The sequence below is a fragment of the Gorilla gorilla genome, chromosome 8 (assembly GCF_029281585.2).
Source record: "Gorilla gorilla gorilla isolate KB3781 chromosome 8, NHGRI_mGorGor1-v2.1_pri, whole genome shotgun sequence".
Classification (NCBI taxonomy): Eukaryota; Metazoa; Chordata; class Mammalia; order Primates; family Hominidae; genus Gorilla; species Gorilla gorilla.
Genome location: NC_073232.2, coordinates 19,816,984 through 19,829,843, shown reverse-complemented (window position 1 = coordinate 19,829,843; position 12,860 = coordinate 19,816,984). Strand labels below are relative to the sequence as shown.

Genomic DNA, 12,860 nt, shown 5'->3' with positions numbered 1-12,860 from the left:
GGACTTTGGGAGGCCAAGGCAGGCAGATCACAAGGTCAGAGAGATCGAGACCATCCTGGCCAACATGGTGAAGCCCTGTCTCTACTAAAAATACAGAAATTAGCTGGGTGTAGTGGCACGTGCCTGTAATCCCAGCTACTCAGGAGGCTGAGGCAGGAGAATCGCTTGAACCAGGGAGTAAGAGGTTGCAGTGAACCAAGATCACGCCACTGCACTCCAGCCTGGCTACAGAGCGAGACTCCATCTCAAAAAAAAAAAAAGAAAAAAAAAAAGAAAAAGAACACTGGAACCCCTGTGTCTCCCATGCTCTGCTCCAGGAAATACCCTTCGTGGTGACATTAATGTCTACACCATGACGACAAAAATCCAAACCGTAAACCAGGAAATCTGTCTGACTGCCATTGTCCTTCTCACTTCACCATCTAAAGATGCTTAGAGCTCAGTGTCCAGAGATCTTCTCAACTGACTGTCCTCTGGCCTCAGACACTGAGTTTATAGTCAGCTCCAATCATTACTTTTCATTTTTCTTTTTGTTTCCATAGAAAGGCCCCTCATTAAATGCCTGATTGCTCCCCCATCCAGCAGATGTCCTCGACTACCGAGTCTCAACAGATGGTTTAGCTGGTCCTTAATGAACACAAGGCGATCAAATGGAAAATGGACTTAGATTGTTCAAAGCAATGTACACTGTCTCTTTTTTCCTGGAGCAAGAAGAGGACTCATAAAGACTCTATCTATGATCAAACTCCAGCCGGGCTCCTCTGAGCTCTTCTCAACTAGGCCTCCACCTTGAGCTATAAAACTTACAAACTCAACAAAAATGATTTCATCCACCCGTCTCCCCCTCCTCATTAAAAAACTTGAACAAACACTGACATAGTTTCTAACAGCTCAAGGCCACATCCCTAGGGTGACCCCATTCCATTCCCCTTCAAGTGCCCGCCTCGGAAAGCTCCAGGCTGCCAAAAGAATTGACAATACATTCCAGCCAACACCTCTTCCTGTGGCTCTGCAAAAAATTTTTAAAAGTACTGAGTAGTAACTGAGTCATGATTCTTCAAATATTCCTAAGGGAAAAGGAAAAATTATGTGGTGCAAAATTTTCCTCTCTGAGGTGTAGTAAAGACAACACACTTTGCCATGCTTGTCAATTTATCAAGAAAAAGTAGTAACTAGATCAGAAAAGTATGTGGAGTCACTGTTTAATTGCTCTAGCTCAGGGCTAGCAATACCCAAGTCCACACTGGGGCTCCACACCTATTGTATGTGTGTGTTTTGACAAGTGACTGGAACTTTACAAGTATCACTTCCTTCTAAATAAGAGCAAAAGAACCACTACCTACTTCACAGGGCTATTACAAAGATAAAATGAGACATTATATGAAAAGCACTTAGCATAAGGCATGGCATGTAGAAAGCACTAATAATTCTTCTATATTATCATCTAAGAATATAAATTCCTGATCTTCAGATGGCCAGCCTGCTCACAAGGAATACAAGCAGAGCATCCACGCAAACTTTTCTGGCTCTATACATCTTTAAGATGTCATGTGACATGAACCGAAGGGTATCTACACGTGACATTCCTCCAAACTTACACAGCGTGCTCTCCTCTGTGAATCTGGGATGCATCTTAGGAGACTTCCCGGCGTGTGAAAGAGAAATGTACACCAAATGAGCCAGAGACAGAAATGAAAAAGAAAGCATTAAGGCCAAGCAGTGACTTACAACATTTCAGGGTCTGTTCTATGTTTCCCATCAACGTGTGCTGTTTTCATTAATGGGAGGTTCTCACACACTCCATAAGGGAACAGGTAAAAGTGTAGTTTGTTATAGCTTTAAGGCTCATTCAAACATTTAAGGGATGCAGTAAACCATACATTTCCTCCAGACATTCATCATCTTTGTGAGATCAAGTGCTCATAACCTAAAACATCTCTGACCTTTGAAATATCACCAGGGCTCCTCTGAAGTTTTTTCCTAATAACAAGACTAGTTTTTGATATTTGCCTTGTCATATGAGATTTGAAAGCATCCCTCCGACTATCTGTCAAAGCCACTTCTATTTTCCTGCTAGTCAGATCATTAGTCTAGATCATGGACCAAGTTAGACTATGGGCCCTGGGCCATATCCAGCCCAGTGTTTAAAGACAATCTGTTTAAATAAAGTTTTATTAGGTCACAGCCAAGCTGTTTACATACCATCCATGGCTGCTCGCAGGCTAACAGCAAAGTTGTATAGTTGTGACAGAAACTGTATGGTCAGCAAAACCTGAAATATTCATCATCTGGCCCTTGATGAAGAAATTTGTCAACATCTGTTCCAGATCATTCTCTTGTTTAGAAAGAATAAATTCCACCTGAACACTACATATAGATCAGATTCTCAGAGAGGATTTTAGAATTTTCTACATTACCATATTAGACGCTTTTCTGATTGGCACAGAAAAAAGCAACTGAAGATAGAATTACTCAACTAGGTGTTAGGAGTCATTAATTCATCAGTCAATTCATTCATTCCACATAACACAATATCACAGTGGTAAATACTAGGGGTGGGATGTGAATGACATATACAAAGCCCCTGGCCCCATGGAGTGAGTATAAAGCAGGATAAGAAAGACAAAGAGTGACTCCTTCACTCATTCATTCATTCATTCATTGTCATGTGCTAGGAAATCTTTTAGATACTGGGTATATAACAGTTAAATACACAAACCGTGCATTCTAATAGGGGAGAGAGACAATCAGTAAACAAATACATATGCAGATGGCAGATACTGGCAATGCTGTGATGAGAATATTAGCTGAACCATATGAAGTGAACATTTTTATAAGTCAATATAGTTGAATACTGGCTGTTGCCTATGATTCAGTCTATCAGGGAGATGTGCTAGAGATTGACTTTTGGCTTTAAACTGGGAGGTCAGGGAAGGGCTAAATGAGGAGATGACATGGGAGCTAAGGCTTGAATGAGGAGCAGCCTCTACCCTGCCAATAGCTAAAGAAAGATTGCCAGGCAGGGAGAGGGAGTAGCTAATGAAAATCAAGCCAAAATAGCCTGGCTGCATAACTGAGAAAGAGAAAGACCAGCAGGGCTGGAGCAATGTGAGCTGTGGGGAGAGAGGGAGGAGATTTAGGCAGAGAGGTTCATAAGGGTCAGGCCAGATGGGGCCTTGCAGGTTAAAATAAGGATACTGGCTTTGACTCTAAGAGTAAAGGGGAAGTTTTAGTAGGGAAGTCACAGGATCTGATTTATGGTGTTTGTAATGCTTTCATTCCTCTATGTGCGAAATTGTTTAAGAGAGCAAGAGTGAAGCAGGGAGACTGGTTAGGAGGTAGCATTCTTAGCAAAATGAGATGTTATCAATGGAAGATGGAAAAAAGTGGACAGAGTCACTAGGTGCTTAGGAGTCAAACTCAGTAGGAGCTGGCAATAGTTTGGATATAAATTAAGATGGAAAATGGGGTATTAGGGAGACTGCCTAACTTTCCAGTTTGAGTACCTGGCTAGATCACTGTGACTCATAAACCTACTAGAGCTGGAAACCAGTGAGTTCTTGGGGGGACATTATAGATAGAGTTTATAACCTGTTGAACTTTTGACATCTTTAAGGCATGCAATTGGGCTGAGCTGTCTGAAAGCTGAAGGAGAAAGGGAAACAGAAGTGGAGGTGGGGAAGGACATTCCTCAGGAGAGAGGATGGAGTCGGAAGAGGAATTGGCAACAGCTTGCAGTGCTAATGAGTTCTATGACTTCCTTTAGTCAATTCATCTATTCCCTTATCTCTAAATGGGAGAGTTAAACTTGATTTGGGGATTTTAATCCTTCCCCAGAGGTGACTTAGGGCTTATGCATGGGTAAAGGAGACACCAGATATTCTGGGTCCCACTCCCTGCTTAATTCTCCTGTCAACTTTTTTTCTCTCAAGTCTTATCTATAAACATCTCATCTTGTTGCACTCAGCATATGTTCAAGTTTATTTTATTCTTTTTTTGTTTGTTTGTTTGAGACAGAGTCTCGCTCTGTCACCCAGGCTGGAGTGCAGTGGCACGATCTCAGCTCACTGCAACCTCTGCCTCCCAGGTTCAAGCAATTCTCCTGCCTCAGCCTCCTGAGTAGCTGGGACTACAGGCGCGTGACACCACACCCAGCTAATTTTTGTATTTTTAGTATAGAGACAGGGTTTCACCATGTCGGCCCAGATGGTCTCGATCTCTTGACCTCATGATCTGCCTGCCTCGGTGTCCCAAAGTGCTGGGATTAAGGTGTGAGCCACTGTGCCCAGCCTATTTTATTCTTTTAATCATAGGTCTAATACAGTGTCAACTTTTTTCTTCTGTGTACCAAGAATACTTTATTTAGCTTTTGAATTTTTTTCTTTGAATGCAGCTGGAGTGTTTGTACTTTCCGAGGAGTCAAATGGGAGAATGTTGAAAATTATTGGCATGTCTTTTGGTGAAAATTAGGTTTCTTTTATGTCCCTTGGGGTAGACAGTCATTAAAACACAGGCAGTAGCACTACGACCACCCCTGGTTTCTCCATGTAACAAAACGGAACAAGGATGGAGCGATTTCAAATAGACACTTCTTGAGAAAGGCTTATAACCTGAAATTGTGCACTGCAAACAGATCATCTCCTAAAACACTATATTGTGGCGTAAGCAGGTTTTAAAATTGTGCCTTTTGACGACTTTTTAGGAGCAACAGGTTTGGCAGAACTCTAGACTGAGCTCCTGGACCAAACACATGAGGATATTCCAGGTTACGTGAGTTTAAAGGCCTTTTTGCCTTGTAATATGCTTTACATATCAAATGTTCTACTCATTTGTTAATCAGATGAGGACAGTAACTGCTCTTTCTCTTTACCAGAATGGGGCCTCTCACGCCATTCTCTGGATTTCTAAAGCATTTTATTGACATAACTCAGATCACAGACAACCCTGCTAACAGCTGTGCTATGTGGCGTTAGAGTACACACCTCATTCTCCTGCTAGATCACCCATTTATCAGGCTGTGTTTTATCTTTGCTTCTTCCACATATTATAGGCAGAGACTTATTGGTGGCGAGTAAACCGTTAAATGAAGCAAAATTAGCCAAAAGGATGCCTTGTTGTTAACAATTAAGGAATTTAAAATGCAATTTATAAACTCTATCCCTTTATGGTTCCTGACCTCAGAAAAGGATTACACACAGTTAAAAAGCAAGTGGAATAATGCTTGCCAAGAAGAGGTGTGGACAGAATGAACTTGGTGTAGCCAAAGGAGTCAATGTAAAAATGTTTCTCTTTCCCAGGTCTTGCCAGTCCAAGTTTCTGAAACTTCACTTACTCTAGCAAAACTAAGCTTCACTTAAATTTAGGGCATGTTTAGGGGAAAAACAACATTCTCACTGTTTTTTTTTTTTTTTTTAAACGGGTTAAGACTTGAGATCATTATCTAAAAATGCCTTTGGGGGTGATACATGTTTCAAAATCTATAACCGTAGTCATATACATTCTTAGAGCTACAGCCTGCCTTATCCACTGATGTAATAATAGTAAGTTAATCGCCTGAGAAAAATTGTTTGAAAGCACTTGTAGGAAGTGTTTCAGTTTTAGAGACAGGTTAGTAATCCAGTTTAAAAAAAAAAGGAAAGCATCATTTATTCTAATAGATGTATCCTAAGAACATTTAAAGAAGCACTTTACCATTTTTTGATAGTTAAAAATAAAGTTTAAACATGCAACAGAAAAAAAAAATCACTGAAGGACTCATGAAAATGTAGCTTTCATCAGGAAATCCTGGTAATTATTTAATGAAAGTAAAAAGCTAGGTACACAAAGATGTTCATTATGTTGTTGTTAGTACAAATTAAGGAGTGGAAACAATCTAAATTTTCAACAAAGAGGGTGTATCACCTGAGGTCAGGAGTTCGAGACCAGTCTGGGAAACATGGTGAAACTCTGTCTCTACTAAAAATAGAAAAAATTAGCCAGGTATGGTGGTGGGCACCTGTAATCCCAGCTATCTGGGAGGCTGAGGCAGGAGAATTGCTTGAACCCGGGAGGTGGAGGTTGCAGTGAGCAGAGATCATGCCACTGCACTCTAGCCTGGGCAACAAGAGCGAAACTGCATCTCAAACAAAAAAAATGTACATTAATATTACGGTGCTTTATTTAGCCATTAAAATGGCGGTTATGAAAGTTAGGCAGAAACATGAAAACACGTTTGATATGTTAGCTGGAAACAGCAGATTATAAAATAGCACATACTACCTGATGTGCAAAAAGCATCCGTGGAAAGTTCTAGAATATGACATGCAGTACTTTTTAAAAAGAAAATAATTAAGATGGATATTGGCAATTTTTAAATTTGCTCTTTTCTATAATCTTGTTCTTAAAAATAACAAAATCAGACAAACATGAAGACAGAAGTCATGAATAGGAAATAAAAACTTAGCAAATTAATACAACATAAATGTCAGGAAAAAGAAGTTCCAGTCACGTCCGCACATTTCTCCTCATTTGTATTTCCTGTTTGGGTTCTGGTCTAGCTCCTATGAAGCCATGTTTTGGGGAAGGTATTTGGAAGACATGACACTGTGCAGAACCACTTTTAACAAAAATCCCTCAATTGAACATTTTCATATTTCAAAAATTGCCAAAAACGCATTTGCTAGGAAATACCATTTACAGTCAGTGAAGCCCAAGAATTAACTCTGCCAAGGGAGTCAGCTTAGACAGGATGCATGAACTCTGCCCTTTCTAGCTCCTTGTGTTCTAATTTTTCTGGGCCTCTGAGAGATGAGGAGGTCAGAGTGCACTTTTTTAGGAGCATTCAGAGAAAGACTTTACGTCATACATTCTGCCCATTCAGTTTCACCATAAGCTGAGGCCTGGGGGTGGGGGTGGGGGTAGGGGAGAGGTCAGAGGAGGAAACCAAGTTTCCCTTGACCCTTCAAGGGCCCTAATAAGGCTTTCTGGAAAAGTTCACTTTTCCTTTCTTTTCTCTTTTTTTAAATTTTTTGAGATGGATTCTTACTCTGTTGCACAGGCTGGAGTGCACTGGTGTGATCTCTGCTCACTGCAACCACCACCTCCCAAGTTTAAGCGATTTTTCTGACTCAGCCTCCCAAGTAGCAGGGACTACAGGCACCCACCACCACACCTGGCTAATTTCTGTATTTTTAGTAGAGACAGGGGTGGTTTTGCCATGTTGGCCAGGCTGGTCTCGAACTCCTGACCTCAAAGGGATCCATCCACCTTGGCGTCCCAAAGTGCGGGATTATAGATGTGAGCCTCCGCACCTGGCCAAATATCGCTCTTCTATCTGAAGTCCCAGAAAGTTGACCACATTCCACCTCACACCTTTAATGCCCCCCTGAAGCCCAAAAATTCAATATGAGGATTCCTTCCAGTGAGTCAGCTGGTGTCATTTAAATAAGACTGTCCTCCCTCATTGCCAAGGCTTCCCGACCTCCCCCCTGGGGTGAAATTGGAGGACCTCACGTTCACAGGCCACTCCTTACACATCTGCCTCCGAACAGTCTTCCCACCAGCAGATCTGCGCATCCCTGAACCCCACAAGGTGCATTTCAAGCAACCCCAACCACTTCTGCACAGGGGTGGGGCGGGAGCAGGGCCTTGGCTATGAACTCAAACTAGGATGCAAGAGAAAGCAAAGCAGGCCTACCTTAAAACTTTCCAGTTTTTCAGAGGCTCCAAGTCAGAGACCAAGGAAACCATTGTCTAGGAGCCGGCTGAGGGCGAGTCCGGAGAGGAGGAGGCGGGGATGGGGTGCTGGGGAACAGACGGAGGATTCTGGACCCAGGCCGGGCCCTGGCGCCCCGCGGCTCCCTCCTTCCCGGGCTGACACGCACTTTTCCTGACTTCTCTCCACCCCGCAAATCAATCCTGCGCTCTCTTCCGTCCCACACCCGGCTCCCAGCTCCACACCACCTTTTAAAGCCCCGGTAATCTGCTCCAACTGATCAAATTTGACCTTTTTGTAGCCCACTTTATTCCAAGCACAGCTCTCACTTAAATCTCTCTTTATTAACACCGTCCTCCTTGGCTTTCTTTGGGAACAAACACAGATCAAGCCTGAAGCCTCTGGACTTTACCAGCAATCATTCACAGATTACTGCAAGCTGCAGCCTTCCCCTCCTTGGGGGTATTTCTCCTGCCTCGGAGATTTTGCTTTTCTTATTCCTGGCAGGAGACTGGTTAGGTTTCTTTCCTCTTTTTTCCGTGGCTTCGGCTCTGGGACTCTGACACTGGGCTTCGAGCTACCCTCAGAGGCTGTAACTACATTACTGTTAGGATTTGTTTTTTAAAAATAATTTGGAACAGGACTGCAAACAAGCTAGACTTTACTGTGTGTTTTCTGGCAGGGATTTTTTGCTACACTGCTCCCCCACCCTTTGCTGGCTTTCTTGTGTTTTTAAATAACATGAAGGAGGAAATGCAGAATCTCTTTAAACATAAAGAGAAAAGGCTATGGGCTCCCCCCTACTCGCCCCCCACCTTGTATATCTTGTCATTTTCTGAAAACCAAACATCCTTCCAATACTCGTTTGAAATTGTGCATGAGAGATGTTTTAAGATATCCAGGCAGTATTGTTTTCCTGTACTGTTTGTTCATAGTTTGTCTCCTTATCCCTTTGCCCCGTATGGGTTCTTCGGGACTGTACTGATTTCCTATTTTCATAAGCACTGCCTCTTAAGCAGAGGCTTCTATGCTTGGAGGGTCCTGGTTTGAACTAAGACCTCTGCAGCTGAAGCTCTTCCTCCTGCCCTCAGGATCCTGGAAGTAGCTGACCTTGAAATCATCTGGTCCAGTGGCTTCCAGACTATGGCTGGCCAGCCCGTCAAGATTTCTGCTGCAGCTGCCTGCAACATGAGCTTTACTTGATAGTCTTTCTTTATATTAAATTCCTCTTTTTCTTACGCTTATTTTTAAAAGGGATTTTTAAAGTCATTCCCATAAATGGAAAATCAGCTTCACTGGTCTTTGGTAGAAGGCAAATGCAGGGAATAACTAAAATAAAACAATTATTATTATGCCCAGACACTGAGACCAGCTAAAGGCTCTGATTTAGGTCTTTTTTTTTCTCTTTGTTGCAAAGAGAGTTTACGCAATGTTAAGAGTGTTAAGAACATACCTGCACCAGCCAGAGACTTCCCTGAGAAGGAAGAGGGAAGACTGCAAGAAAACATGTTGTGGTTCAGTGCTTTGTCATGTCCTTGTTACTTGAAAGCATCAGCCCGGAGGAAGGGTCCCAACTTCTTCCCTTCAAGCAGAGCCTTCTAAGAAAGAGAGTCTCTGTTCTTTCCTGGGGGAAGATGCTCCCACAGGTTTTGGAAGCAGGCTACTTTTACTGTCAGAAAGTTTTTGCCACTCCAAACGCCTATCCCAACATTGTAAATCCCTTTCTTACCACCCTGTTCTCCATGGACCCGTGGATCTTAAAATATGCAGCTAACCCTCTGTTTAGATTTGTTTTCTCTTTAGCAGTCATGGATACTTTCCTTAATGGCTGTGAATGACTTTCTTCAGAAGTGCAACTGTCTTTAGACTAAAATTAAAAGAGAATTTCATACCTCGTACAAAAATCATTGCCTTTCTGGGACTTCAAGCTTCTTCCTGGGCTGTGTTATCCCACTGTGAATCTCAGACCACAGCGTAATCATGTGCAAACATTTACATAACACTTTTAATCCTCAAGTACTTCACCAAATGTGGGTGATAATAATAGCTTTTATACGGAGTGTACCTCCAAAGGGTTCCGGGTGCTTTGATAATTAATGAAATGTTTTTCCCTTTAGAAAGTTAGCAAGAGAGTAACAAAAGATTATAATGAAATAGTTTCCGCAACTATAATGACATCATCCTCATCCTTAGCCCACAGCACCCGGGAGATTCAGGTCTGGGGAAGGGAGGGAAATGAGTTCTTAACGCTTAGAGTTCAGGGTTAATGGAGGAAAGGGGGTGGGATTTGGCTTTTGGCCAAAGGACAAAAGGACAAACCCATTTTTGTAAATTATGAAATACCATCTTAAAGCAGCTGTCTTTTCAAAAACTTTTTAAAGGTAGTCAGTAGAATGTTCCTTCAAATAAAATCTTGTACGAAGCCCAAGTACAGAAACAGATACAGTAGTAGCTAAAGTTTATTACTAGGTACTAGGAACGGTTCTAATTTCATTAGGTGTGTTGATTCATTCACTCCTCATAACCAACTTGTTTATGAGGTAAGTTATGAGTTGTACTCCCCATTTGTTAATGTAAATGAAGACATTTGGGTGTGGAGAAATTAAGGAACTGGTCTGAGCTCTCAGGGCACTGAACTTAGAAGCAATGCCTGTGGACCCGGCGAGTAACCGCCACACAGCACTTCTTCCATCTGCTTGGGGGCTTTTTAAAAGGGATTTTTAAAGTCATTTCCATAAACGGAAAATCAGCTTCAGTGGTCTTTGGTAGAAGGCAACTGCAGGGAACAACTAAAATATAACAATTATTGTTACGCCCAGACACTGGGGTGGGGATGGGATTGGGGTTAGGATCAGGATAGGGATGGGTAAGAGGAATCCCTGAGTCTCACCGATTCACTCCTAAGACCCTATGGAGAAACCCTAGAGTTTAGGAGGATAACGTTTGAAACCCACTTCCCAAAAGTATTTAGAGAGGAAGGAGAGAAATTATCTTTTAAAGGATGCATTGAGTCCAAGAAGGGCAGAATATTTTGCCTTTCTTTTTCTTAATTTCAAAGTCCAAGTGTGTGTGTGTTTATGTTTACATATACTGGAAATTAATTCCATGCTATCACATACTGCAAATTTCTTTTTCCTTTTCCCTCAGTATTTCATTCCTGATTTCAATGGATCACACCTAATGGATCTGTTTCCTACTAAGAAATAGGCCATCAAGACAATTAATTCATCTTCAACAATGAGGGTGCTTCCTAAACACAAACAAACAGAAATGTTGCCTTGTTCAAAACTGGGCAAACTATTTATCTGTAACACAGAAAGGCAACAGTAAATTTTCTATTTATAAAAATGAGTTAGGTTCAGCCTTAATAAACTTCAGCCCCAAATTAGTTTTCCGCCATGTCACTGTATAAATTGTAAGAGTTCATTCTGTCTTCTTTTTCACAATTTTGATACATTTACCCCTTTACATCAAAAAAAATTTTTTTTTGGCATTCATAATGCTTCTTAAAGAGTCACCTCTCCTGAGAGTTCCCTGTTAAAAAAAAAAAAAAAGTTGAATCCATATAATGCAACATTCGTGATTGTCCTGATAGTACCAGCAACAAGACTCGTCACTTTCCTTTTCATAGAACCAACATTTCTGTGATCTCCCTCCCCCTTCCTTTGGTTTCTTCGGTAGAGAAGCCAAAACCACAACCCAATTCCAAACAAAAATAAAGCCCACTGTTTGTACCTCCTCCATCCAAGCAAACCCAACCCTCTGAGCCTGTGGTTTCCACAAGTATTGGGGTTAGAGTCATGGGGGAAGTGTGGGAAAATGTGGAGTATCAGTCAAGAGGCAACACTAGGAGCCGAGGAATCTGCATTTCTTTCAGACCTTGGCAGAGAGCGCCCTGGGAAATGCGGATATAGAAGGTCAGGAGAACATCTCTCCTGGTTATACAGCATTCCAGGTGGGCTTTCATGTGGTTGAGGATAATATCATTAGCACCAAAGGTGAAAATCCATGGAAGCTCATCTTATTTCAGCAGAAGAGTAGGATGGGCCTCGTGGCACAAGTAAGCCAAACAAGGGAAAGGCATTCACCATCAATTGTAAGTAAAGCCAACCATTTAATAAGGCTCCAGAAAGACAGGTGTGGTGTCTTAGTAAGTTGCTGCCCCACAAAATGTCTAATTTCCTGATAGGGGCTTTAAAAAAAAAACTGGTTTGTTATGAAAGAAATACAAAATTTTCTTTGTCATTTTTTCATTCGTCTTTCTTTGGGTGTCTCCATTTCTTATAAACTGCAGTTTTCTTCCTAAGGATCTGATTATCCTAAACATTTTTTGTTTTTGTTCTTGTTTTGGAGCGGCTTGCTTTAAACTTATTTATTCCTAATTCTGTTACTTCCTGGTTTAAATTCTTTCCCTTTCTGGTTATCCTAGTTTTTTTTCTCTTCTTATTTTTGCTGGCTCTTGCCTTCTTCTCAGGTGAGTAAGCTCTCTCTCTCCTCTTAAGAAAGTGAAATGACTAATTGGAAATTCATTCTCCTGCTGCAGAAGATTTCTCGATCTTGTTAACGTGCCAAAATTTTAAGGTTGGCAGACGGAGCGAGCTAAAAAACCCCAGCACTTGCTCTGGACCCTGGAAATAGGACCCAGCTTTCCATGCTTTTCATAGCAAACCACGGCGTGGCAACAATGATAGTCAAGGGTTCCAAGATAAAATACAGCACACCCAGTGTGCATCAGATTTCAGAGAAACGACAAATAATTTTTTAGTATAAGTATGGCCCTAAACATTGCATGGGATATACTTATACAAAAAAAAACAAAAAAAAAGAAAACATTGTCTTTTTATCTGAAATTCAACTTTGTGTTCCTCTGTTTTTATTTTCTAAATCTGGCAACCTTCTGCTAAATGGACTTTTAAATAAAAATTACCAGCATCACTGTGGTGATTATTTTTTATTTATGGAGGTTGGTAATGGTACCTCTGACGTTATTGACTAGGCATCAAAATAAATTTATTTGTTCTTCAAGCTTTATATTGTTTTAGTTTTTAAAAGCCAAACATAAAAAGGCCCTTTGGAGGTTGCTTTTTGAACAAAGCAGTGATAGGATCAAAATATGCCTATTTCTTCAAATATGGAAAATTAGGGAATTCCATACGGTCTTCTTGTC

General features: G+C 41.3%; 1 protein-coding gene across 5 annotated transcripts in view; it reads right to left on the bottom strand.

Annotated features, from left to right (window-relative positions):
• Positions 1 to 12,860, bottom strand: part of CELF2 (CUGBP Elav-like family member 2) — an 872,927-nt gene that overhangs the window by 535,060 nt on the left and 325,007 nt on the right. Inside the window, exon 1 of one of the 5 annotated variants that reach the window (XM_055352300.2) lies at positions 7,676 to 8,291. The exons of 1 other annotated variant lie outside the window; for it this stretch is intronic. In XM_055352300.2, coding sequence (XP_055208275.1) covers positions 7,676 to 7,728 — 53 coding nt within the window. In that variant the 5' untranslated portion in view covers positions 7,729 to 8,291. Of the gene's footprint in view, positions 1 to 7,675; positions 8,292 to 12,860 lie in introns of those variants that run through there. 3 more of the 5 variants (XM_055352297.2, XM_055352299.2, XM_063709865.1) reach the window with 3 other exon arrangements.